This window comes from Octopus bimaculoides, chromosome 21 (assembly GCF_046866305.1).
Source record: "Octopus bimaculoides isolate indiv1 chromosome 21, ASM4686630v1, whole genome shotgun sequence".
NCBI classification, from domain to species: Eukaryota; Metazoa; Mollusca; class Cephalopoda; order Octopoda; family Octopodidae; genus Octopus; species Octopus bimaculoides.
This window is the reverse complement of record NC_142948.1, coordinates 31,636,092-31,664,056: the sequence shown is the minus strand read 5'-3', so window position 1 is coordinate 31,664,056 and position 27,965 is coordinate 31,636,092. Positions and strand designations below refer to the sequence as shown.

The following is a 27,965-nucleotide window of genomic DNA, read 5'->3' as shown; positions in this document are numbered from 1 at the left end:
AAAAAAACAGCACAAGTTGAAAAACAAAAAAGTCAAATTATTTCCAAAACATTTTTTATTATTCAATAAAGCATAACAACAACAATGATAATAATAATAATAATAATAATAATAATGGTTTCTTACGTGGGCACAAAACCTAACATATTGAAGGGAAGGAACAGTCAATTAAATCGACCCCAAAATTTGATTGGTACTTTATTTTATCAATCCTGGAAGGATAAAAAGCTACATCAACTTTGGTGTGATTTGAACCCAGAATGTAAAGGGATGTAAAATAATGCAAAGTATTTTGTACAATACTCTAACAATTCTCCCATCACCACCTTAATATTGGATTCACATTTTGGCACAAGGCCAGCAATTTCAGGGGAGGGGTAAGTCAATTACATCGACCCCAGTACTCAACTGGTACTTGTTTTATCGACCCCCAAAAGGATGAAAGGTAAAGTCAACCCCAGCGGAATTTGAACTCAGAACGTAAAGGTGGATGAAATGCTTTTAAAGAATTGCGTCCAACATGTTAACGATTCTGCCAGCTTACCACCTTCGTCACCACCATAATGTTGATAATTGTTTGTAAGGTACAAAGGGAGGGAGGGAGGGAGTTAATTGATTACACTGACACCACTAACTGGTACTTTATTTTTCAACCCAAGAAGGATGAAAAGGTAAAATTGGTTTCAGTGGGATTTGAACTCAGAATGTAAAGAGCCATAACTAAATACCACAAGCCATTTTTGTTCAACTCTGTGACAATTCTGCTTTTACCACCTTAATAATCCTTTCTACTATAGGCACAAGGCCTGAAATTTTGGGAGGAAGGGGGTTGGTCAGTTCCATTGACCCCAGTGCTCAACTGGTACTTATTTTATCGACCCTGAAAGGATGAAAGGCAAAGTCAACCTTGGTGACATTTGAACTCAGAACGTAAAGAGTCAAAAGAAATGCTGCTAAGCATTTTGTCCATTGCCCTAACGATGCTGATGCTGCCAGCTCGCTGCCTTACATGATAATAATAATAATAATAATAATAATAATGATATATGATGATAGGAATGTATGATAAAAGTCTAAAAAATTATTCCAAAGACTTTAGCAAAAGAATTAAAATTAAAAAAAATTTATAGAAAAATGTTTACTGCTGCAATGATATTTACAGACATATTTTAAAATACTTGTTTACATTTATTTATTTATTTATTCTCTTTGTAAAAATTAAAATTAGGATCAAAACTGGGAGAAACAGGTTCAAATGACACCAGAAATTTGTAGGAATTAATGCATGTCACATATTTTCCTTTTTTTTTTTTTTTTCTTTTTGATTTTCTGCCAGTATAGGGTTTCCATACCGAATGTTAAGGGTCATTGCTAGAAAACATGAGAATCTCCCTCGCCTATCTATCAAGGGGTCAGTCGTTGTCTTCTGTTTAACTCTGTCTGATAGAGTTAGGGGGAGAACACTGGGGTGGGAAAGGAAGGTAGGAAGTAAGGAAAGAAGGAAGGAAAGGAGGTGCTTTTTGACTATTCTTTGTCTTGACATCATCTTGTGCCCTAATTGTTTTTGTTGATGATGTTAGACCTCAAGTCAACTCTGACTGAGCAAATTTATAATCAAAAACGTTCCAGCTTCACTGTCCTGATTTGAGGGAAATTTTGCTGCTATTTCTAGTAGGTCAAGCAACTCTGCAGAGGTTCCCTCATTGGCTTAAATGGCCCAGAGTTTTAATAAAAGGCTATTAGCTAGAACCTTTGTGGTTCCCAATCAAGGTAAGGAAGTGAATAATTCTTAATCCTATTCAATGGAAGAAATTTGAACAATATTAATAACAGGTTCTAATTAAGATACGAGGGCCAGAAATACTGAAAGGAATTATGTCCAAAGCACTAATGATTCTAACAATCAATCGTTCTTTAATAACATTTAAAAAAATTTAGGTACAGAGCCAGTAATTCAGAAGGGAGAGACATCATCAACACAAGTACTTGACTGGTATATTATTAAATTGATCCAGGATTGATGAAAGTAAAGTTGACCTTAATAGAATTTGAACTCAGACTGTAATCAGCCATTGTATTTACTAATAATAGAAGTTAGAGGGGCTAATGTAAATCTTTAAAGACAAGAAAATGCTCACACACACATACACACAAAAATAGAATTCAAGCTAGTTGAGCTCCAAAGTTTGCTGCCACAAGTTTGACAAGACATGTCTAAATGTAAAATACAAAGTGTAAGAAATATTAGCAAAACTATTTACAGTTATAATTTTTATACAATTATACATTTACAGAGAAATTGTAAAGAATTAAATATATGTGTGTGTGAGTGAGAGGGAGAAAGAGAGAGACAGACAGAGACAGGGTGTATGTGCTTGTGTACGTGTATATATAGACATGTATATATTCATATGTAGATATATGTATATGTTAGTGTGTACACATAGACACACACAAATATATATGAACCAAGTATATCCATTAAAGCTTTAACAATACATTTTGATATATTACAATGTGACTTTCCATTCAGTGTCTAAAATGAGATTTCTATAAATGGAAATTCACAAACTGGATTGGTTTACACAAAATTTGCTTTCTGTAAGTGATTGGCATGAGGCCACTCATGTGTAGGGAGAGGAGATATTAGTCAATTTGAATTGTCTCCAATTCTTATCTTTTGTGTTCATTCTTTTTTTTTTCCCTCAATATATTTCTTGTTGACCTCTCAAGGATGAAAGGCAGAGTCAACTCTGTCAGGATTTGAAGCCAGATGTAAAGAAGAAGTAAAATTAAACACTAAGACATTTAGTTCTAGATTTCTGTCTTTTCATTACCATTAGTAATAACAATTTCTAACATTGGCACAAAACCAGAAAAATTTAGGGTGGAGGTGTAATGTGCAGACGATAATGTCTTGTGTTTAACTTTTATCTAACCGGGAAAAGGATGAAAGGTAAAGTTGCCCATAGGAGGGTTCTTATTACTACTTCTACTACTACTACTACTATTACAATAATGAATTCTGTTCTAGGCACAAGGCTAGCAACCTTGAGAGGAAGGATAGTTCATACTTACACCCCAGCACTTGACTGGTTCTCTATTTTATCTGCCCTTGAGGAAAGAAAGGATTTGAACACATAACTATAGAGCTGTAACTAAATATAACTAGGCATCTTTTCTGATATTCTACCAATTTTGCAAAGTCATAATTTTTAATATAGTCAAATAAATCAACTCCAGCCTACATTGGTATTTATTTCCTCAACCACCAAACAATAAAATATTTAATGTCTATATTATATTATATGATAATAATTTCTATCATTGACAAAGTCCAAAAATTAGCCATATAATCAATAAAATCGACACCTGGCATTTATCTTATCTGACCCCAGAGAGATGAAATAATTCAAGGTATTATGGGATATAACTAAATACTGCAGGGAATTTTGTCTGTTGCTCAAACAGGTCTTCCAATGGAATAATATTGAGTTAACTTTGTTGCAAGATCTAGCAATGTGAGGGGAGACATTATAGGCAGTTGATTTAAACCCAGTATATAGCTAACTGGTGCTTATTATGTTGACTACTAACTTTTATTGGTTAACGCTAGCCTAATTGGAACAAAGGGGAGATGAAAGCCAAAACTGACTGAATAAGATTTGAACTCAGAATGTAAAAAGAAAACATAACCAAGGGAGATAACTAAAGTATTTTGTCCAACGCTCAAACAATCCTACCTGTAACGAAGATAAACTCTGTTTTACAGGATGATCTTAAAAATATACAGTTTTATTACTGTTGTTATAAAAGTAGAATCAGTAGACTGTCAGAAAATGCCTTGCGGTTATTTGGTTGTTGTTTTTTAATGTTCTGACTTCATATACTGTGAAGGATAACTTTGTCTTTTGTTCTTGCAGACTCAATAAAATACATCCCAGAATCTTCCTATGTTTAATGAGACTATAAATTTTCACTGGGGAATTTTCTCTCCCAGATGCAGGCTCAGGCAAGGTTTCTTTGTTGTAGAAAGACCAGCAGTTGTCCATACATGCAAGTCTCCCTTTCTCTACACCACTGATATTGTCTATGGGAAAGGTAAAGGTAAAGAGCAAATAATACAGTTTGGTCAATACGCCATTGTTGAAGGTGTGTGTTACTGTCAGAAGGCAAAAAAAACTCACACAACAAGGTATCTTGCCTAGCACTCTAACAATTCCACTAACTCCCCACTCTTGATGGCGCTTCATTATCAACAGTATAATGATGAAAAACAAAATTGACCACAGTGGGGTTTGAACTCAGAATATAGAGAGGTGGAACAAATAGCACAAAGCAGTCTATCTGACATTCAAACCACTCTACCAATTTGTCAACCCTATTAGATAAAATAAAATACCAGTTAAGTACTAAACTCAGTTCAAATTATCACATCTTCCACAACAAAACCTTTATAGCTTTGTGCCTATGTTAGAATCATTATTATTATTACTATCAGTACTTTTCAACAGTTTCATGCGAGATTCTACTGCATTACTAGGTGCATCTCTTTGTTTCATATGCATGTGCAGCTTTGTCTTTTTGAAGTAAGGAACTGTGTTTGTACAGTGCATTTTATTTTGTTGTGGGGATTGTTTGTTGTTTCAAGTGTCGCTTTCTTGTTATATCTGTTTGTTGTGTAGAATAAATATGTACAATGTGTGTTCCAATATTTTGTTACATAACAGCTGTATTTTGTATATGTTGTGAGAGATACTGTGTTTTAGTGTTGAATGGTCATTATGCAAAGTATGTGCTGTGCAGGTTGTGTTGTTTCATTGGGTGACAACTGTGTAAAATATGAGTGGCATGATTTTCTGCTGAAGATGTTAGGGATGTTCACAGTACAGGGTGTTGACCGTGTAGAGTGTGTTTTGAATATATTATTACAGTACATGATGTTATTATTACTAAAAGTGCTTGAATGCATAATTAAATAGATAAAAAAAAAACACAGATATGTTATAATTGTATGAGATAGGTGGGAGGCAAGATTAAGTGAGAGAGGATATGTTTGTGATGTTAGATTAACTGGAATTATAATGGTCAGTTGAATAGGAGAGGAGCAAGTGAGCGGGTGAATGATGAGTATTATGTGATGGTAGTTGTGGTGTGGTGTGGTGGTGTAGTGGTGGCTGTAAGATGGGATTATCCCCATTTAATTTAATTGATCTCTTGGTGAAAGCTAAGATGTCTGAGAATTTGGTGAGAAGGGAACTAAAAGTAGTCAGAAATAACGAGAAATTAAATAGTCAATTAATGAATTAACAGTTGTAGATCTGTTGAGAAATTATTGTATATTAATAATAGATCAACAGATGTGAATTTGTTAATCAACAGTAGTAGATTAATAAATCAAAAGATGCTGAGTGGTTGAGCAACTGTTTGGGGTTATTAGATTAACAAATTTGTATTTATTGAGCAACTGTTGTGATTTAAGATATGAATGGATGTGAATTTGTTGATCCACATTAGATTAGCAGAGAGTTGCAGAAAGAAAGGAAAGTCTATAAGGACAAAGCCAACAGGGAAGTCTTCAGGCAAAGTTTGGGTTAAAAGGGAGGTTTTAAGACTAAGGGGTGGTCAATATTGATGTACTAAGGCTAATACTTAGTAAATAAGGAGATGTTAAAACTAATATGGTAGTAAAAGGGACTGTTACGTAATGTTGAAAGAGAAATAACAAAAAACATATACACACAGACATGTTCAAACATGCAGCCACATGTATACATAACACTTTCAAGTAAAAAATATATTAAAGAAACAATAAGGGAAGGTAAAAAAGATTGATTTAAAATAAATGTATTTGTGGAATTTAGGGGTTTGTATTGGTGGGATTTTAGGGGACTGCACTGTAGGATCTACATTGGTGAAGTTGAGTGGTTGCATTTATTTGTGGAAATTTAGGATACTGTTTGGTTAAAGATTGGAAGTATATAGGAAGAGAGTTAAAAAAACTCTATTAATAGGATTTAAGGGGCTGTATTAGTGTAACATAAGAGATTGCACTAGTAAAGATAAGAGTTTGAAAAGAGAAGTCAAGAAAGAATAAAAGTTGAAATTTTAAAAGAGAAATTTTGATCAATTGAGGCATGAGAATAAAATACTAAAAAAGGAAAAAAAGAAACTGTATAAGAGTTCAAGAAAGAAAGATGACAAGGGTGTCGTTAAAGATTCCACCTTCTGTATCCATACCGCCATGGATGAGACAAACTGTGTATGTCTCCCTCGAACTGCACTCCACGTTTTCTACAGATTCACACCCTACAATAAAAGACAGAAAAGAAAACTCAGAGAGGAAGGCATTTTATGAATGTCAATCATTATATAGTCAAATAAGTAGGAGATATTCTAAAATATAGAAGTGCATTAGCACCACAAATTCTCAACATACACTATGTTGAGCATATATATATATATATATATATATATATATACACATACATATATATACACGCCACACACACACATAAACACATATATATATTATATATATATATATATGTAAATTTAATTAGAGGATATGTTAATCTCGTGAAGGGATGGTTGTATCCAAGGAAATACTGAGAAAAACCAAAGCATTGAGTTCTACCCAGATCAGATGGTGAACACACAGAACAACCGTTGGCTTAACATGTTCCGAAAGTGATAAAAATCAAATATTCAGTCAGCATCATAATGTTTGGAGTGATCACTAATGATGGCAACATTATGCCTCCATTCATCTTCCCACATGGCCTTAGATTCAACACAAAGGCCTACATCAAGTGCCTGGAGGAGGTAGAGCTGCTCTGGGTCAAGAGGGAGGCTGCTGAAAGACCCTGTGTCTGGCAACATGACTCAGCACCATGCCACACATGCAGCAGAACCCAATCATGGCTGTCAGACAATTTCTGCAGCCACATCACCCGCTAACATCTGGTCACCTAACTCCCCAGACTGCAACCCCCTTGATTATTATGTGTGGGTTGCAGTTGAGCGAAAGTCCAACAAAACTCCCGGCTTTGCCCGGGTTAAAGAGAATAATGAAATCTAAAAACGCCGTCTAGACTACGCAACCCTCAACTGTTAGTAGCTACGATACCATATTTCTACATTAATAACTCTCCAATCCATGCCAGCATGGAACATAGACATTAAGTGGAATGCCAGTCTCTCATCTAGGAGGGCCTTGAAATCAATGTTACCAACTGGGGACTATGTATGTCGCAGTGATAATAAAAAGACCCAAAGGAGGTCTGCAACGAAATAATTTTACTCAACACTTTGCAAGTGAATCAGTGGAGGCAAAGATGCGTCTCATTTACTCGACAATTTATGCACCACATTGCAGAAATCACAATGTAAGTATATCTGAAAGGGTAGTCTTACACTGTTGTACCGTTGAATTACAAATAATGCTCATCTGTTATGTTCGGGTTAAAATTTCATCAACATCAAAAATATATGAATTTTCATGGGAGTTATGGCCGTTATACATAGAATATAATTTCCAAATTTCATAAAGATCCGTTCAGTACTTTTGATGTAGTTTTGGATAAGAAAACAAATGACTAATGTGTGTGTTTGTGTGTGATGGGTGTATATATGTATAGCTATCTGTATGCATGTATATATATATATATATGTGCACATATTACATGTATATCTATATATATATATATATATATATATATATATACATCTACACATATGTATACATATACATGTATGCATATAGATCTATATCTATATATATATATATACGTATATCTATGCATATACGTGTACATATACATGTATATGTATACATATACATCTCTTTCTCTCTCTCTGAAAGTATCTGTCATTACAGTATCGAAATGTAATTGTTTCAGTTAGTGGAATAACGTGTACATATACATCTATATGTATACATATACATCTCTCTCTCTCTTTCTCTCTTTCTCTCTCTCTCTGAAAGTATCTGTCATTACAGTATCGAAATGTGATTGTTTCAGTTAGTAGAATAGTTTCATTTTTAAAGTGAAAGTATTTGACATGAGTGTTTTTGTTTCACTTTTGACACGTAATACTTAAATAGTGGAGGAGATATTATGTTGCCGTGGGCTCGAACTCTGCAAGAAGTTAAACATTTTTTTTGACTAAAACACAACTGGAACCCTAAGTAAGGCATGTGTAAAATTTGAATGAAATTGGTTGCGTAGTTCTCGAGTTTTAGGGATTCACACAGACAGACAGACAGACAGACACACATTCTCATTTTATATATATATATATATATATATATATATATATATACACATACATATATATACACACCACACACACACATAAATACATATATATATTATATATATATATATATATATATATATTATATATATATATATATATATATGTAAATTTAATTAGAGGATATGTTAATCTCGTGAAGGGATGGTTGTATCCAAGGAAATACTGAGAAAAACCAAAGCATTGAGTTCTACCCAGATCAGATGGTGAACACACAGAACAACCGTTGGCTTAACATGTTCCGAAAGTGATAAAAATCAAATATTCAGTCAGCATCATAATGTTTGGAGTGATCACTAATGATGGCAACATTATGCCTCCATTCATCTTCCCACATGGCCTTAGATTCAACACAAAGGCCTACATCAAGTGCCTGGAGGAGGTAGAGCTGCTCTGGGTCAAGAGGGAGGCTGCTGAAAGACCCTGTGTCTGGCAACATGACTCAGCACCATGCCACACATGCAGCAGAACCCAATCATGGCTGTCAGACAATTTCTGCAGCCACATCACCCGCTAACATCTGGTCACCTAACTCCCCAGACTGCAACCCCCTTGATTATTATGTGTGGGTTGCAGTTGAGCGAAAGTCCAACAAAACTCCTTGTAATATCAAAGATGAACTAAAGGCAGGGATTATGGCAGCATTCATCAACTTAAACAAAGAGACCTTCCAGAAGTGTTGCAGGAGCAGTTTGTCTAAAGCCTTCCCACTAAAAGTTATAATCCCAACAAGATTTGAACTCAATACATCGAGCCAACAGAACACTTATCAAATTTACAGTGCTCCCACTATTCTGCTTAACTTATTTACAGCTAAGAGAACTGGGCCATTAGAGCATGTTAAGTTTCTTGATCACAGGCACAACACAATGCTAGTGCAAAGAGATGTAAACCACTGAACCTTCACCTTTTTGTTTTTAGTAAGGGAAACGAGGTGGAAGGAGGCAACATGATAATGGCCCTCCAAGACTGGTGACATGGATATTATCAGTAGGTTAATTACAGCCAGAAATTAGAAAAAAAAAAAAGAGGGAGGGTTTCAGAAGGTGGCGGTTCTGGAGAGAAAAGATTATGAAACAAAGAATGCGACAGAAAGTGGAAGAAGATGAAGAGATGAGGTAACAAGCATGTATGCTTCCATTTCATATTAGTTTTAAATGTCAAGTGTAAACATTTTTATAAGAGGGAGATGAAAGCTTCTTAATTGAAGAATGGCAAACCACTTGGAATTGTCTTTTGAATTTTGACAAACACACGCGAGAGATGGTGAGAGGTAGAAAAAAAGAGAGAGAGCATTCATTCAGAAATAGTATTGTGTAGGAAGTACTTGAAAGAATAAGTATGGCACTGGGAACTACTATTACTACTACTACTGCTACTTCCACCCTCATTATTTCTACTAACTGCTTCACTATTTCCACATACAACAACACAACAAGCATTACTGTTAATGAAGAGACCTCAACGATGCTAGAAATTGTAGCCAAATCACTCTCAAACCACACCCTACCATTTAAAAATAAAGGAAGATCATGGGTAAATGCAGACCTAGATACATTATGTCTGAAAGACAAAAAAAAACAAAAGAGAAAAACAACCAGATGGTCATGACCGGAATGTTTTTGATCAATAGCTTTTTCAATCTGAGCTGACCTTAGCTAACAATGGTGAAAAAAATATCAATGTTAATTTATTGATGCATTTGGGCAAGTCTGTCTGTATTATCAGACAATAGGAAAAAAATGTTTAAAAAAAATTCAAAACTCTGCAAAAATTCTTCATGATTCAAAACATTGCTTACTTTTTACTGATATATATACACAAGGCCTGATCAAAGACTACTAGTACTGTTGCTATGGTAATGGAGCTAAAGTAGGCAGAGTGAAGTTGTTTGGTACAAACTGACCTTGAACTTTGTTGTGCATGTACACTAAGTTATAATGTTCTCAAACAGTTCCGTTGTTTATGACAGTGCTCAATGTCTGTAGAGTGTAGGTCATCTCAAAAAGAAGATCAGGTTTCTGCTGTACAGGATCTCCTTGATTGTGTTGAGGAAGATGAAAACCTTTTGAAAACAGTCATAACAGATGTCAAATTGTGGGTCTATAGCTATGACCCCAAAACCAAGGCAAAAAATGAAATCCTGCTTGAAAGGAACGAGATTTCAGGACATCAAGGAAATCTAAGAGAATGCAACAAGGCAGCTGCTTGCTAATCCAAAAGAGTTCCAGGAATGCTTCGATCAATAGAAACGATGCTGGATAAAGTGTGTGATTTGAGAAGTAGACTACTTCTAAGGAGATTAAATACTGAATTGATGTGTTGTAGTTTTCTTTTTATAGCACCAGTCTCGATACTTTTTGATCAGACCTCACACATACACACAGAGAAGAGAAGTGAGAGAGAAGACTCATGAGTGTGCACAAACTAGTAAGTGCTCAGAGATTTGTGAGTGTGTTGTCATATATCACCAAAACCAGCTGGATAGAGAAAAAACTGTTATCTTTCCAGATATAGCCATCACATTTTCCTTGTAAACACTGTGCATTGAAGGCTATATTATCTGGTGAATTTTCTTTTTTCTAAGAGGGTAGAGTAAGATTTGAGGGAGATTCGACTGCTATTTCTCTGTATTGAGTGACAGTCATTCTCTCCCTCGTTGACTCCAATGTGCACATAACTTAGAGTGTGTGTGTGTGTGTGTGTGAGTGAAAGTAACAAATAACTTTTGTGACAAAGACATGCTGTAACAGAGCCAAATGGAAACACAACAACAACAACAACAGCATCAGCAACAACACAGACAAATAACAGAAAGGGTAAAACAGGAAGTGGAGAGACAATACCATTGGAAGCCTGAAGCTCTTCCTCGGTGGATTCCTCAGGGTCTTCCGAGGGTTCCAAGTTCTCAACATCTGAACCACTTTTTTGTGATTGTGGCTGATCTAAAGTTATTTCAGTGATGGTCATGGCAAAGTCTAGACGCGGTCTTGGTGCTGGTGCATCAACGGCAATTCGGGTAGAAATCAGTGAAACTATAGAGATAAAACACAATAAATTGGAAGGTGGTATAGGTGTTGTAGAAGGTGGTAGTAGTAGTGGTGTGATAATGTGAGCAGTGGTGGTGGTGGCAGTGGTAGTAGTAGTGGTGGTAGCGGTAGTAGTAATAATAATAGTAGTGATGGTGGTGGTGGTAGTAGTAGTGGTGGTGTGATGATGTGAGCAGTGGTTGTGGTGGTAGTAGTAGTAGTGGTGTGATGATGTGAGCAGTGATTGTGGTGGTAGTAGTAGTAGTAGCAGCAGTAGTAGTGGTAGTAGTGGTGTAAGTAGTAGTAGTAGTAGTGGTGTAAGTAGTAGTAGTAGTAATGTTGTGATGGTTATGGTGGTGTAAATAGTGGTTGTGGTTGTGGGGATAGTAGTTGTAATAGTCCTTTCTATTATTGGCACAAGGCCTGAAGTTTTTTGCAACGAGGGAGACTAGTCGATTACATAGACCCCAGAATTTCACTGGTACTTAATTTATCGACCCCGAAAGGATGAAAGGCAAAGTTGACCTCGGTGGAATTTGAACTCAAAATGTAGCGACAGGCGAAATACCACTAAGCATATCACCTGGCGTGCTAATGATTCTGCCAGCTTGTCACCTTTAGTAGTAGTAATAGTGGTGTGGTGGTAGTGATAGTAGTGCAGGTAGTGGATGTAGTGGTGGCAGTAGTGATTGTAGTGGCATAGACAGAAGTTGTGGTGGTAGTAGTTGTAGTATGGTAGTGTTGGCAGTTGTCATGGTGGTGTAAGTAGGGGTTGTAGTAGCAGTGATGTGGTGGTATAGGTATGGTTACAGTGGTGTTAAATGTAGTTGTAACAGTAGTTAGTGGTGGTGGTTTATAGTAGTGTAGATAATGGTTGTGGTGTTGGTAGATAATATGGTAGTGTCAGTAGTGGTTATGATGGTGTAAGTAGAGAAGGAGATGTTATGGTGGTTGTGATGGAAATAATGTAGAGATGGGCAATCACTCACCTGTGTCCACTTGGTAAAAATCATTGAGTGCACCATCTACAGACATTCCTCCAAAGATGTAGATGTTATCACCATTGGCAACAGCACCGTGAGCAGCACGAGCAGAAGGATGTTGACCTGATACCTCCAGCTGTTGCCATGACTCCGTCTCCAGATCCAAAACATGGAAGTCATCAAAGAACTTGTCCTCACACAGTCCTCCATGGATGTAGACTTTCTTGTCAATACTAACTGAGACATGTCCAAGACGAGGTTTTGGTGCTGGTCCCTTGATATCCAGTGTGAACCAGGTGGATGTGGACACACTGAAGGAGTGCACCTTAGCATCTAGCACTGGGCTTGTGCCTTGTGCTCCACCACCAAAGATGACAAACTGGTCATCAACAGAGGTGGTAGAGTGGTGGGTCCTGGGAACTGGTATGTCCCCTTTGGGGGTTAGCGTCAGCCATTTGTTGGCATCGGTATCCAAGTATTGGATGTCATTGAGAGTGTCAGTTTGGTTTGCTCCACCAAAGATATAGATAGAGCTGGAATTATTCCGAGTGGAAAACAGTGACTGTTCATAGCGGGGCATGAATCCGGTGAACTCTTTGTAACCCCATTGCCAAGAGTTCAAGTCTAGAATTGGATTATCAGAGAATGTGTTATCTGGATTGGCACCACCGATTAGATAAAGCTGTCCATTGTTATTAGGTGCCTCTGTGTTGCTTGGTTTCACTACACAAGCGCTATGTCCTACCCTACATTTTGGTGCATCTCCACTAGTTTCAAGCAAGTACCACACAAAAGCAACAGGCTTACTATTAGCATTGAAATAAGGCAGAATCTCCATGCCTCAAAAAGCAGCATATATATAAATGTATATCTATGTAACCCATCCAAAAGTCATTAATCAACTTGTCGTCCTCAATTTTGTCCCTATCATATTTCCCCCACCCATCTTATTCTTGCTCAATACCTTAAAGTAAAGCTTGACAAAGTAGAAGGCGTTCTCTGGCTGTCATGAGCTTTAGAGTATTGTGCATGTTTTCGAAGCTATTTTATCTTGTCTGGTAACAATGTTTCGATCGGTTGTGACACATCCTTTTTTGCCACCACTCCACTGTTGCCATAGTGATCCACCTGAATGAAGTTGGATGTTGACGGGAATGGTTTGTTTGAAAACTGGGAATAATTTGACCTCTTCTTCTTCTGGATTTGCTGGAAAATTAGCAACGCCGTGTCTTCATAGCGTTGGTGTATATGGAATGTAGACTCCAAGTATGGCACCGGTGGTTTATTCATTTAGTTGCAGGATGACAGATCACTAAACCTACAAAAGACAAAAAAAAAAATAATAAAAATAAAAGGAAAAAAAATCAATACACTTACTCTCTTTTACTTGTTGTATGTATATATATATATATATATATATATATATATATATATGTATACACACACGATGGGCTTCTTTCAGTTTCCATCTACCAAATCCACTCGCAAATTGTGCTGGTATGGTCTGTGATGTATATGAAGTGCCAATCTCTAAATGTGCCCTTTATGTTCATGCCCCCACAAACCTGTCCCTGACAAACCTCTCCCATGCATTCCACACACCCCTCCTCCACCTGTGTTCATCATTCACTGTATTTCCTTCCCCTCTATCTCCCACTCTTCCTCATTAACCTACCTGCACACAATGTGTCCCTGTCAACTCTCCACCCAACAAAATATCTTCTTAAACCCTCCCTCTACCTATTTCCACTCACTACATTCGCTTCCATCTCCCACTCTCCTTTCACAATCTTGCAAACTTTCCCGCCCACCCACCCTATCCAAACCCTGATCTACTTCACTATATACACTTCCTCGTAACTTGGGCATACACCCTGTCACATCTTCATAGTCTTATCTCACTCCAACTTAAGTAGCCATGTATCTCAACTGTTTCTCTCCCTCTGTTCGTACTTTAACTTCTCATCAACTGGCACAAAACCACCTTCCCCAGAACAAACTGAGGGGCTCCTGTCTTGCACATTACTTGGTGACCTAGGTGATGTTGGTGTTTTATAAAAAGCATTCAGTACATTCTGTCAAGTGATTGGCGTCAGGAAGGGCATCCAGCCAAAGAAACCATGCCAAAGCAGACAATAAAGCTTGGTGCAGTCTCCAGACTTGCCAAATTGTCTGACTCATGTCAGTATGGACGGAGAAGGTTAAACAATAAATTATATCGTGTGTGTGTGTGTGTGTGCATACACTTGTCTTAACATCACATGATGGTTGTAAATGAGCATCACCATCACACAAGTGTTGTTGTTCATTTCCAGTCTTCCATGGAAAACATGCTGATCCATGCTGGTATGGGTTAGATGGGTTGACAGGATCTAGTGAGCCACAGGGCTGCGCTGAGCTCCTGTGTCAGCTTTGGCATGGTTTCTGCAACTGGATACCCTTCCTCATGCCAACCATATTACAGTCTGTACTAGATACTTTTTCATGTCACCAGCACCAGTGAGATTGCCAAGTAACTGGCAAGACAGAAAGAGAAGAGGGAGAAAGGAAAAAGCTCCTGTTACAAAGTGGCAGGCAGGAAGATAGCTTTATACCAAGTGTTGAAAGACTAAAGACTGATAGAGGGACAAGCATAGGTGTTTTGCGGTACAGGGAATACCTGGCTTACCCACATTATATAGGAGTGGGTGGGAGTAACTGGAAAGGAGATAAGGATGGTAGTGATAGAGTTACAAAGGAAATTCTCACGGTAGAGGAAGGTGAGCATAAGAGACGATACAGATAGTGGGTCAGGGGAAGGGAGTAACAGATGGTTAGAAAATGTGGGTAGAGGAGGTACAGTTGATAGGAAATATCAGCATGGAGGGGGCGTAAGATGAAAGGTAGATGTGGCACAGGAGGGATTGATCAGACTGTAACGGGCTGATGAACAAGGTATGGGAGAGGTGAGGAGGGGGAGATGAAGTAATACATAAGGAAGGCTGTAGTGAGTAGGTAGGTGGGGGTTATGGCATATATGGAAGGGTACTTGAGAGTAAAAGCAGATACATGAGGTATTTGAATGAAATATGGCATGTATGTATGTAATCATTTTAATTACTGTAATAATAATAATGATTTCAAATTTTGGCACAAGGCCAGTAATTTCAGGGGAGGGAGTAAATCGATTACATGGACCTTAGAGTTCGACTGGTACTTATTTTATCGACCCCAAAAGGATGAAAAGCCAAAAATGGTTTCAAATATTGGTACAAGGAGAGCTATTTTGAGGAGAGAGCGTTAAGTCAATTACATCGACCGCAGTACTTGGACTGATACTTTACTTCATCTCTCCAAGGACTCAATAGTGGGCACCCTTGGAGGGATGAAAAGCAAAGCAGATCTAGGCGAAATCTGAACTCAGAATTCCGAGATCAGTATTGACTTTCATCCCTCATGTAGCAACAAATCACATTAATAACGACTATGTTGAATATGGGAAAGTTTTGCGTTCACGAAAAAGCCACCGCGAATAACAAGCCCCCTGCTATTGATGTTAAGCCCCATCTAGTAACCCTATCATTCAGACATTCCCGCCGTTTTCAAACAGTTATATCTAATGCGCCCCCTTTTTTTCTTCTTTTACATGGATTTGAGAGATTTTGGTTGCTATTTCCCAATAGTTGTCGTTGTTCGTTCATTTTTTCTTGATTTAAGGGAAATTTTGCTCCTTCTTTCAAGTAGTTCGATCGAACATGTAGAGGTCTTCCTCTGCTGGCTTAAACACCTCTAAAGAACAATTAAGGCGAAAGTAGCAAGGTTACTGCAGTGTTTATGCGACAATAGAACAACAAACACAGCTACCAAATAAGCCATCAATATCGATGAAGCAAACAGCTTCCTGTGAGCACAAGCACCTAATTAATACAGGTGGCTGTCGTCGTTTAGCACAGATCAACACTGATCGAAAGGCTCGATCAAAGACATGCTAACCACGACCATCCCGTTTCTTTTCTTTTTCCTTTGTGCCAATTTAGCAGTGTTTATAGGACTACATTATCCAATGTGGCCTTAGACTTTTTTTTTGTGCCTTAAATTGCAAGGCAGGAATTGATAGAGATATGACTATTCCTAGCGCTCGAGCTAACAAATTTAGACATTGAAAAGTTAAAGAAATATAACAGAATAGTTTCTAACACAAGAGCTGAAGAGAGATTGAAATAAAACATAGAAATAACCTAAGAAATGATTGTTTTCGTTTAGTATATAAGAAACTGGTTCACAGTCAATGGAAGAGCTGATTATTAATTAAGCCTACGAAATTCTTGGTTAGTTAATCATTATCCTTAGCACCTAGCTTTAACCCTTACAACACGAAACCACCAAAATTTACCTCTCAGTTTACCTACATGAAACAGAAACTGATCCCAATGATTTGAGCACTAAGTCACACCCCCAAAGAAACCCAAATAAGTTGGTAAAATAAGTACCAGGTTGAAAGGACTATGGTCTATATGATCGACTAAATTGGGTTTAACCTTCAGTTTATTCACAAGAAACTGACCTTCGATATAGATATAGCCATTGAAATTTATAGAATTCAATTTTGGTTAAATCGTTATAAACCAAGGCAACCTATTATAGTCCAAGAGTTTAAAATAACAAAATTGTTTGAAAAAAAAAAGATTTCTAAACAAACTGAATATTAAAATGAAAATAAGAGATAAATAAATACAGAAAAGAGCAAATAAAACTAGTTTAAAACATGCTAAAATCGATGTATATTAAATGTAATGCATTTAATAATTTTCGTGTTTTAAATTGATTTTACCAAAGAAAAGCTATAACTTTGTGGGAGACAAAAGAAACAGTTCACGATTTATCATAGATGAATGAACATAAATGAAATTATCAAGGTCTGATAGTCAATATACCTTTATATGTTTATGTATGTAGTAGAAGAGTGGAATCCGAGGAAAGGAAATTACTGATGTGTATAATTCTAACCATTTGCGCACCATGAATTTCATGAGTGAAGAAGTTGCCCAAAATTTGGGTTACGGATGTTTTTAAAATAATGAATTTCTACCTTACCTTATAATTATGCGAACGGTGGTCTTTTAATTGGGATTGCCAGGTGATCTCGTTATTAGTGTAGCAAGATGATGGTTCCGATTATATATACTGAAGCTTCAACCAAGGAAAGTACTGGCTGATGGTCGCACTAAGATCACAGCGAAGAAAAGGTTTGAACAAGAAATGAAAAAGAACGAAGGCAGGACGCCTTTAACTAGAAATCCAAAAATCCGTTAGTTTTGATGTGTATATAGTTGCCAGGAGACTGAGTATTAGTGTACTTTGGTAAACAATAGACGGGACTGAAAACATGTAAAAACAAAGAGTGTATATAAGGGAGTGGATTAAGACCTAAATAAAAATGTTATTTATTGAAATAACCGACCAAGCCCATGGGTGGGTATCAATGAAGAAGATAGCCAATCAACTAAACTAATTAACGCTATGTTACACCAATTCTTGCAGGGTAAGCGACGTTCCGTAAAGTACTTTGTTGTTATGAGATGGTGATGGAGTCAGTGGTGGAAGCGATGGCGATGTTAAGTATCTGTTGTTGATACTCTCTTCCTTCGTTCCGTGACAAAACAACTTGTGCTGCCGAACTGTGTTGTTGCGTTTTACACACTTCCGGCATGAAATTAGTGACAGCAGCCTGGAATGGAAAAGAAAGGAGGAGGAGGAGGAGGAGCACTTGTAACGGGGGTAGTAGCAACTGGTTTGTTTGCCTCTCATATGAAGATGAGTCAGTAGTAGACGCACATACATAGCAGCGTGCGTGTGCGCGCACACACACACACACACACATATATAATGCATATGCTTGCTTATTAGTATATGAGCGTGAAAGTATATCTGTGCCCATAGCTTACTTTGTGTGTGCACGCATGCATATGTGTACAAATGAATGTATGTCTAAAAAACACGCACATGCATACATGTGCACGCATGCACACACAGAGACTCAGTTATGGGCACAGACATACATTCACACTCATATACTAACAAGCAAGCACACGCATTAATTTCAGTGATGAAAATAAACACATACATGTAGGTGGTTAGTACGTTTTACCTAAATATGCACGTGATTTATAAAAATTGAAGTATAAATCCACAAAACGGCAGTGGAAAATATACACTGACTTGAAGCGATTTAAGTAACGTAATCAGTACTTATTTTATCAACCTATGAGAATATGAGACACATCGCCGACGTTTGAACTCAGAAAGTTGAGATATTAAAATTATTACTACAAGGAATTTTAATTTTTTTTTGTTGTTTTCTAGCCCTTTCCATCATATCATTCAAAGAACGCAAATATAATTAGAAACATTTATTGATAGATATATAGATTGACAGATCGATAATAAACAAATACACATAAGTAGCTATTTGGAAATTGATAGATGAGTAGACAGAGATATGTAGATAACATAAATTGATCGATAGGTTGTGATATAAATCTGGGAAGATACATGCATATATAAACAGGATTATATATACGTGTATGATATAATACACATGAATTCAACAGATTTACAAAAGGGCTCAATGAATAATTATGGGGAATTATAAATGATAATTCAAGTCGGCAACAGCTATCTCAAACCAAGAATAAAATAGTAAGGAAATTTTGATACTCCACATTTAAACAAAATATGATAGTACTACTTCATAGCCTTATATTTCTCTCCTGTAACTGAATTTAGTTTCTATGCTACTCCACTTCATCAAGAAAGTTGAAGAGTAGGGATCATATACAACTTTGACAGGGCCAGACAATTATATGTGTGTGGTGGGGAGTGTTTCTCTTACACTCCTAGTCGTTACTCTAGCCTCCAACATCCACAATACTAAGACTATACACTTCATCTCTTCAATTCCCCTTCTCCCAACCTCTCTTACCTTTTGTCACTATGGTCATCATCTCATATACTGCCATCCATCACAGAGAAAACCTCCAGATTCTCCAGCACTTCCTTAACCTCAGTCCATCCTCTATACCAATACCTCTATTTTCTTCCCTTTATCTGAATCCCTTCTTGCTTTTATAAATTCTCCTTTATGAGTAAGATCTAACAACATCCACTGGGGTGGCCATGGGCACAAGAATGGGTCCCAACTATGCCAACCTATTTGTTAGTTGCATTGTCCCATCTTTGACCCACGTCTCCATTACACCTTACTTATTCATTCATTCTTCCTTATCTTCAATCTCTTCTATCTTACCTCACTTCTTGACTATATATACTGGACATGTTGCTTAACATACTGAATTCTCGAGGATGCCCTAATGAAAACTATCAAGAAATGCAAGCTTGTCTTCTCAGAAGAACATTCTCTTAATAATAATAATAATAATAATCCCTTCTACAAGGCCTGAAATTTGATGGAGGAGGATAGTTGATTACATTGACTCCAGTGTTTCACTGGTACTTAATTTATTGACCCTGAAAGGATGAAAGGCAAAGTTGACCTCAGTGGATTTTTGAACTGAGAACATGTAGACAGACAAAATACTGCTAAGCATTTCAGCTGGTGTGCTAATGATTCTGCCAGCTCGCCACCTTAATGATAATGATGATGATGTGGAGGATTTCTTTTATTGGCCACAAGAGCCCAAGACATGGATGACAATATCAGAGGATGAGTTAAAACACACAAAACAAAACAAAAACAAAAATAAAAAAACAAAAACAAGTGAGGTTTACATCGCTCAAAGGGAGATACTACATTATTAAAGGATATAACAGAGGATATATGATGGAATTAGAGAAATAAATAATAAATAAATAAATAAATAATGAGAATCCCCAATAGCATGGGCAGTCCACTTAAGGTAATCTGGGGTAAACCCCACACAAAAATCCTGGATTACTCTACCATCCCCAAGACATGGGAAAGTGCCCTCTTCCAGTTTCTTTCCTTCTGCTTAGAAAAGAATACTCAGAGTCAATCTATTCAGTCTCACCAATCTTGCCACTGTCTACCACCTTTTGATAAACACACTAGAAGGCAGCACCTCCTTCTCTACCCTCACCTTCCTCTTCGAATGATATCTGAAGAAATTGACGAGGGCTTGGCCAGATAGAAAAAGTGCCTGTCTTTAAACTTTTCAGATGGGTCCACCACACAGACTCTTTTGCCACATTCCTTCTCTGCTAAGGGAAGGTGGTGCGTCAGTCTTCACTATACAATCAGCAGACAGCTGAATTTGTCTTACACGTGACAACAGCAGCTCCACACAATCCCACACCTCTCTAATGCATGGAAACTGAATTATTGCATGCAGGACGGTTTCATCCCCTTGCAAACATCTTGGGCAGGTTCAGCTGTCGGCTCTTCTATGCCTGAAGAGATTGTCATGAACAGGCAATGCACCCTTGTAGCACTTCCATACCAAAGACTTTTGGAAATTGTCCATGATCTCTGTACATGTTAACATATTTGCAGTAAAACATCCCCAGACCCTCTGGCTGGTGGGGAGAGGAGACTTGCTCTCCTTTAATACCCAGCCTATATGTTACAACTCCTTAGGCCTGTGTTTCTCAACCATTTTTTACTTAGGGACCCCTTTGATTCCTATGTTACTCAGATGGTCCCTCCTAGTCATTTGATGTCTAAAAATCCCATTACATTTTTATAATTAAATATTATTAAGTGTATAAAAAAATTGTTAAAATATTTTGTGCATTGTAGAAGTATAAGCAATTTATTGCACATAAATTTTAATAACAAAATGTTATATGGGCCCTGACAGGCCATATGGACCCTGGTTGAGAACCACTGCTTTAGACCTTGTATGATATTCGCATTGGTTCCAGTTTCAACTCTAATGATCCTGGTTTCAATTTTGATTAGTCCTAGTTTCTCTGAAAATTGTGGTCAGCCAATGTTTCTTTTGCAATAAATTTTTCTATGTTCCTTAGGATAATTAGTGGCTACTTCGCCAGTCATTTTAATATTGTGCAAATTAAGCTTTCTTAAACTAGACTTTATCAGAAATAAAGAAAGTTTGTATCAGAAGTCTCACCTTCCGCTCTTTGTAAATTGACAAAGAAACATTTAACTTTAGCTTGAATGACAATCACATTTATTAGCACTTTTGTCTAGTCTGATTATTGATCCATACATTTAAGAGCTGTTTTATTTTAAGCATCACTTCAGATCTATGCAAAAATGATGTCTGGGCATTTAACAATTTTATCTTTATTGTCACATATTTTTTCCACTGTAGATGATATAAATAATGTTTTTTTGTAATATGATTGGCTGCTCCCACATTAAACCATAGTAAAATATCAAGTTTACAAAAGTTTCATGTCCAGCATAATCCCTTTACTACTTCTTTTTACATTACTACCTTTACTGTCACTTACTGGTTTCTTTCCACTCATCTATATAATAAAAAGGAAATTCTGTCTGTCTGGGACCCCTGTATCTCAGTCTACATTTGCTTTACATAGACATATTATACCTTTTTGGAATCAGGATTATCCCAGGATTCAAATCTGCCCTTCATTTGGTTCTTGAACATTCAATATTGTGATCTGATTTAAAAGCATTTGGGTTGCCATTTCTAGCAGGTAAAGTGACCATGAGAGGTTTCAGAGCCATAGTATTACTCAGATAGAGTTACCTCTCTTAGTTTTACTAAGGAATTTAGTGGTTCTTTTTTCAGTCATCAGACTGCGACCACACTGGGTCACCGCCTTCAAGAATTTGAATCGAACAAATTGACACCAGTTCTTTCTTTTTAAGCCTCGCACTTTTTTTATTGGCTACTTTTACCGAACTAAGTTATGTGAATGTAAACACACCAACACCAGTTATGTGGTAGTGGGGGACAAACACTGCCATATATATATATATATATATATATATATATATATATATATATATATATATATATATATATATATATATTTATATATATATATATAAATACATACATACATCCGCTTTCCATGCTAGCATGGGTTGGACGATTTGACTGAGGACTGGCGAACTGGATGGCTGACCAGACTCCCATCTGATCTGGCAGAGTTTCTACAGCTGGATGCCCTTCCTAACACCAACCACTCCGAGAGTGTAGTGGGTGCTTTTACGTGTCACCAGCACAAGGGCCAGTCAGGCGGTACTGGCAACGGCCACGCTCAAAATGGTGTTTTATACATGCCACCTGCACAAGAGTCAGTCCAGCGGCACTGGCAACGACCTCGCTCGAATGTTTTCTAACGTGCCACCGGCACAAGTGCCAGTAAGGCGACGCTGGTAACGATCATGCTCAAATGGTGCTATTTACATGCCACTAGCACGGAAGCCAGACAGCTGCTCTGGCAATGATCACGTTCAGAAGGTGCTGTCAGTGCTCCACTGGCATAGGTGCCAGTCATCGAATATGGTTCAATTACGATTTCGATATATAAAATAATAATTTCTTAAGTAACCTGAAGATGGTTTTGATATTAATCGTTATTTTGTACAATGGTTGTTTCAACCTTTCCTGTTAATATCCCTTATGGGTGGGACTCCATTCAACATATTATGTTATATGCACTAATCAGATGGGGATATAACAACATGGCAGTCAAAACTCAGGATCTTTTGCGAGACATAACTTTATGTATGGATGTACCTGATGAGACTCAGACTGCAAAATGGATGTAACACATGGTGAACGGAGACCCACCTATAAGGGATGTTAGCAGGATGGGTTGAAACAAGCGCAGTACAAAATCAGGGTCAGTTGAATTGGCGCACATGCAAACAAGGGCGAAGGATGACGGGAGAAGCGAATGTGTAGGAGTTGAGGTTAAAAAAACAAGTACATATCGTGATTTTAGTTTTTAAAATTGCCAAAATTTACAAGACTTTTTGAAAGAACAGAATTACTGTTTGTTCAAAATTTGTGGTTATACTTCTCAATTTCTATAAGTGCAACATTCTGCAACCAGAGTTTCTGTAATGCAAGTGATGCATGTACTACATCGTAGAAACACACAAACTGACACATGCAACTGTATAGATATCTATTTTTTTGCTGACTCGGAGCATCGCTAATTACCTTGAACTCTATATTTTTACTATTTGGTGTAGATTTCTGGCTGAGCTCTAAAAGGCAAGACAAAAATTTCCCCAAAGAATAAAATATAAAAAACCCAAACTAATTTAATATTTGAATTATCTGTTTGTCTTTTTGTCTATTTTTATAGTTTTATACACGTTTTGAGTTCTATTTTCCAATTTGTATTGCTAACCTTATCTATCTATCTATCTAGAGTGTGAGATATATAAATACAGAGAGAAAGAGAGAGAGAGAGAGAGAAAGAGAGAGAGAGAGAGAAAGAAAGAGAGAGAGAGAGAGAGAGAGAGAGAGAGAGAGAGAGCAATATGCTATATAAAAATGCGCGCATTTATGTAGTCACGATATATCAAAATATACGCACATATTTGCAGAAAGAGTTATTATAAATATATTGGTAACACATACTTAGTGCATAATCAACACAAGTGCAAATGAAAGACCCTGACAATCATAGTCACATGAACTACTGTGCACGGCTCACACACTGATACGCACTCATGTGAGCATGCAAAAGCTATTACAAGCACCGTGTTGCTCGTACATTAGTCCCGCGCGCACACACACGCACATGCACACATACGCACACGCGCGCGCACATACACACATGTAAATTTATATTTATTACATAGCCATGTACGAACTCTTATAATAAAAGACCCAGAAGTACATACCACGTAAACTCTTTCACCATATAAATATATAGATAAATATATGCAGCACACTAGTTTAAACATACGTACAGCTGCGGATACATTCATATAACTACACGTATATTGTACAATATATATAGGTCTAAATGTACGCACATTGCATTCAGTAATAGGAACACGAATAGCTGAACATACATACATATATATATATATATATATATATATATATATATATATATATTAGATACACGCGTGCGCCCACACACACGCACACACTCATTTAATCTGCTTTTGAGAGAGAAACTACAGACACGCAGTTACTCAAAACAAATGCACTCATGTGACAGCCGTACACATACAGGTACAATCACATACACACGCTTGCACGTACACAATATTACGATCACTTAGACATGCACTGTTCATGAACTACTTAAAACGTGGTCACTCGAGCTGCTAGAAGGAGCAGTCAAATCTCTCTAATATCACATCCTACTATCTCTGAGACATTAAAAAAATGTAGTTAGTCTTAGATAATCTTAAATAGACAGGATGGTCACGGATGGAATTTGTCGTTTGACTTGGTGTTAAACGACAACGTACACATACATTCATTGTATGATACACACATGCGCTCAATGTACATAGCGGTATTTTGAAAGTAGGAATGCGCATACTATTGTATTATCACGCTCACACACGAACGATGTTACTATTACACAGTCACATATACTACATTTCAGTCACGCACAGATACACCACAAAAACACCAACATCTGTCTACACCTTAAATACTATGGGAATACATAACGCACTATCATCATACACATACACCACAACACGTTGTAACACTCACATGCTCACCGTAGAAGGTACACTGTATTACATACACACACACACAAAGAAACAGACTCAGCATCCAACATAGACATCCACACTCAAGTATTATACACAGAAATACACACAATTATATATATTAACACAATCACGAGACTGAGTGCCTCGCTGAAGTTGACTAAATCATCGGCATCGTCTAGCAAGAGAATTCCAGAGATCTGTGAATGAAAGAGACACACTCGCACACACACACACGCACAAACACACACACACACACGCACGCACATTATCTATCTATCTATCTATCTCAATACACACACATACATATATCTCAGTATATATATATATCTCAATCTCAATCTCAATATATATATGGGAATACATACATACACACACACATATATATATATATATACATGGAGAGAACGAAGAATAAATGCTAGACAGGATGTATGCGTGCGCGTGCATATGTGTGTGCATACGTACAGAGAGGCACATAGATACATATAGATAGGTAGGTAGATGGATGTAATTTATTCAGTAGAAACAATGCTGGGAGAAGATAGCTTGGTTGTTACGGCAAAGCAACAACGCCTTAAACCTGTGAAGGTGGGGGTGGGGGCAGAATATGTCTCCCCACCTCCACCCGTGTCACGTCTCTATCTGTCTTCCAATGCTATAGTGTCAGGGACTGAAGACATGTAGTTGTCACTGCTGGTGCCGTTGTTGTTTAACCCCAACCCAACCCAACCCTGATCGTGCGTGCGGACCGATGATCAAAGGTAGTAAAAACGCAACCATCCTGTCTTTTCCCTACGTGCACGGAGCCTAACCCAGGAATACATTACCCAACCATTTCTTTATAAGGTTGTAGTGTATGAGTCGAAGGAGTCTTGGCTGCTATTTCTAGTAGATCACACGACCATGTAGAGATTCTTATGTTGGCTGAGGTTGTTATTGTTTGTATCATAAGGACGGTAAAAGTCGGTGGTTGTCTCTCTTTCGTGCCCAGCCCTCGAACACCCTAAATAACTTGGCCTGAGATTTGATCGAACAAGAAGTCAGTCGGTGGTGACGGAAGTAGAGTTATTTGACACTTTAGCCGTTTTAGGGGTTTTCTGTCTGTGTGACACTTCCTCACTCTTTTGTCACTCCGTCTGTTTCTGTTTCACTTACTCTGTCAGTCTTTAACTCGCTGTCAGGCTTTCCTTCCCTTTTTCCTCACACTTTTCGCTTTCCCCTTAGCACTTCCTCTGCCTTATACTCACTCGCTCTGTACCTCTCAGCTTCACACTCCTTCTCTTTGTCTTCATCTCTCTCTCTCTTTTATACTGTCACTCCATCACTTTGTCTGTTCCCCTCCGTCTGCCAAATTCTCCTCCAATCTCTCTCATAGTGTGCAACTATTTCTTGAGATAGATAGATAAAGACAGCGAGAGAGTAAGAGAGAGAGTGAGAGAGAAAGAAAGAAAGAGCACGTGCACAAGATATACATTTTGACAAACACCTTGCAAAGGGAGCTTACCTCAATCACTACTACCACTATCATCATCATCATCATCACCACGACGATGATTGAGATGATAACGGCAGAGTGCATTAGGTTTCCACCCCACTTCATTGTCAAAGAAACACACATAAGAATACAGTTTGTTTCATACCCCTTCCTTTTTGCTTTTTTTTTTTCTCTTCCGCTCACCTAATTTGTTTCATTCTTTTCACACGGTTCTGCAAGAGGGTCCACTGACGACATTTATTTTATTTTCAGGGCCATTTTTCAAACCAGAAATTGTTCCCGATTTCTCCCATCTCTCTAATATTATTATTGATATTAGTACCGGTCTAATACTCATCGATCTCGAATGACGGAATCGGTTAATTTGTGTATAAGTTTAAAAAGATAAATTCATTGTTTCGAACCCTAGTAGCTGAAGAAGAAACCATTATTATTCTTAGTTTTAGTACCAGTCAAATACTGTGGTTGATTTGACTCTTATGATCTCTTAAAATTGTTGGTCTAGTCGCTGAGCTACAAATTATTAGCATCGGTTAAATACCGAGTTTCGCTTCACTAATTATAATACTCTTCTTAAAATATCTACAGCTTTGTTAAGACATTACTGGGGCGACAGAATCAGCTTGTTCCTCCAACTCAAATTTAGGGATCTTATGCTTAAAAGTTACAAATCATCACGAATAAAAACTATTGTAGTTTCATTTCAGAAAATCAAAATAGAATTTTCTTTTTCATAAGATTTATTGATTTTTGTTAGTTTTTATTTAATTACTCAAAATATAATTTTTCTTTTTTTTTTTTTAGGGCTAGCTTAACGATTGTAAAAAATAAACACTAACCAAAGACGCCAACTAATTAAGGCAAAAGAAAAGAAGCAAGTGAATTGCATTAAAAGCGATTCCTTTCCCCAATATACAATTCCCCATCTTATTCATTCTTTCCTTCTTTCCTTTTTGCACACACGCACCTGCACATATACACACACACACGTGCGCACACGCGAATTATGGAATCGGTTAATTCCATTATTCTAAAGTACTATTGTTACTAACTCAGTGTTGAGAGATTTAAATCTTATTTTATTTTCGAAGCAGAGAGAGAGAGAGAGAAAAATTTATCTCGATTTTATATTTTTTCCGAAGAAAAGCATTAAAGGGAAAACTAATACCCAACCAATTAAATACCAAATCGACTTTTACCTCACACAAAATTATTGAAATCCAAACGTAAATCGTCATTTAATTTTTTCCTTCCGCGTAGAAAAAAAAAACAGTAAAGAGACGAAGTTGAGAATGAAAGGAAGTCTGTTGCTCCCGCTGTTACTATTTCTGCGGAACTGCGCCCGGTGAGGGAGCGAAATTTCTCCGGTTACGACCCACTCAGTGTTTCATCAATGACCGAATTATTTTTCTCATATTCCGCTTCCCGGGCCTTAGAAAGCGAACCATAGAAAGAGGGAGAAGAAGTAGAAAGAATAAGAATCATAT

At 37.2% G+C, this 27,965-nt stretch overlaps 1 protein-coding gene across 2 annotated transcripts; it reads right to left on the bottom strand.

Annotated features, from left to right (window-relative positions):
* Nucleotides 1-37: 37 nt before the first annotated feature.
* LOC106879303 (rab9 effector protein with kelch motifs) lies at nucleotides 38-27,822 on the bottom strand. 2 transcript variants are annotated; one of them, XM_089339487.1, is made up of 4 exons: nucleotides 27,678-27,822; nucleotides 12,338-13,649; nucleotides 11,166-11,354; nucleotides 38-6,309 (listed from the first exon to the last, which is right to left on the bottom strand). In XM_089339487.1, the coding sequence occupies exons 2-4, from the start codon at nucleotides 13,167-13,169 to the stop codon at nucleotides 6,185-6,187; spliced, it is 1,146 nt and encodes a 381-aa protein (XP_089195613.1). In that variant the 5' UTR covers nucleotides 13,170-13,649; nucleotides 27,678-27,822; the 3' UTR covers nucleotides 38-6,184. The 2 variants fall into 2 exon arrangements, with proteins under 2 accessions (XP_089195613.1, XP_014784293.1); XM_014928807.3 differs by lacking the exon at nucleotides 27,678-27,822 and adding an exon at nucleotides 17,405-18,045.
* Nucleotides 27,823-27,965: the final 143 nt, after the last annotated feature.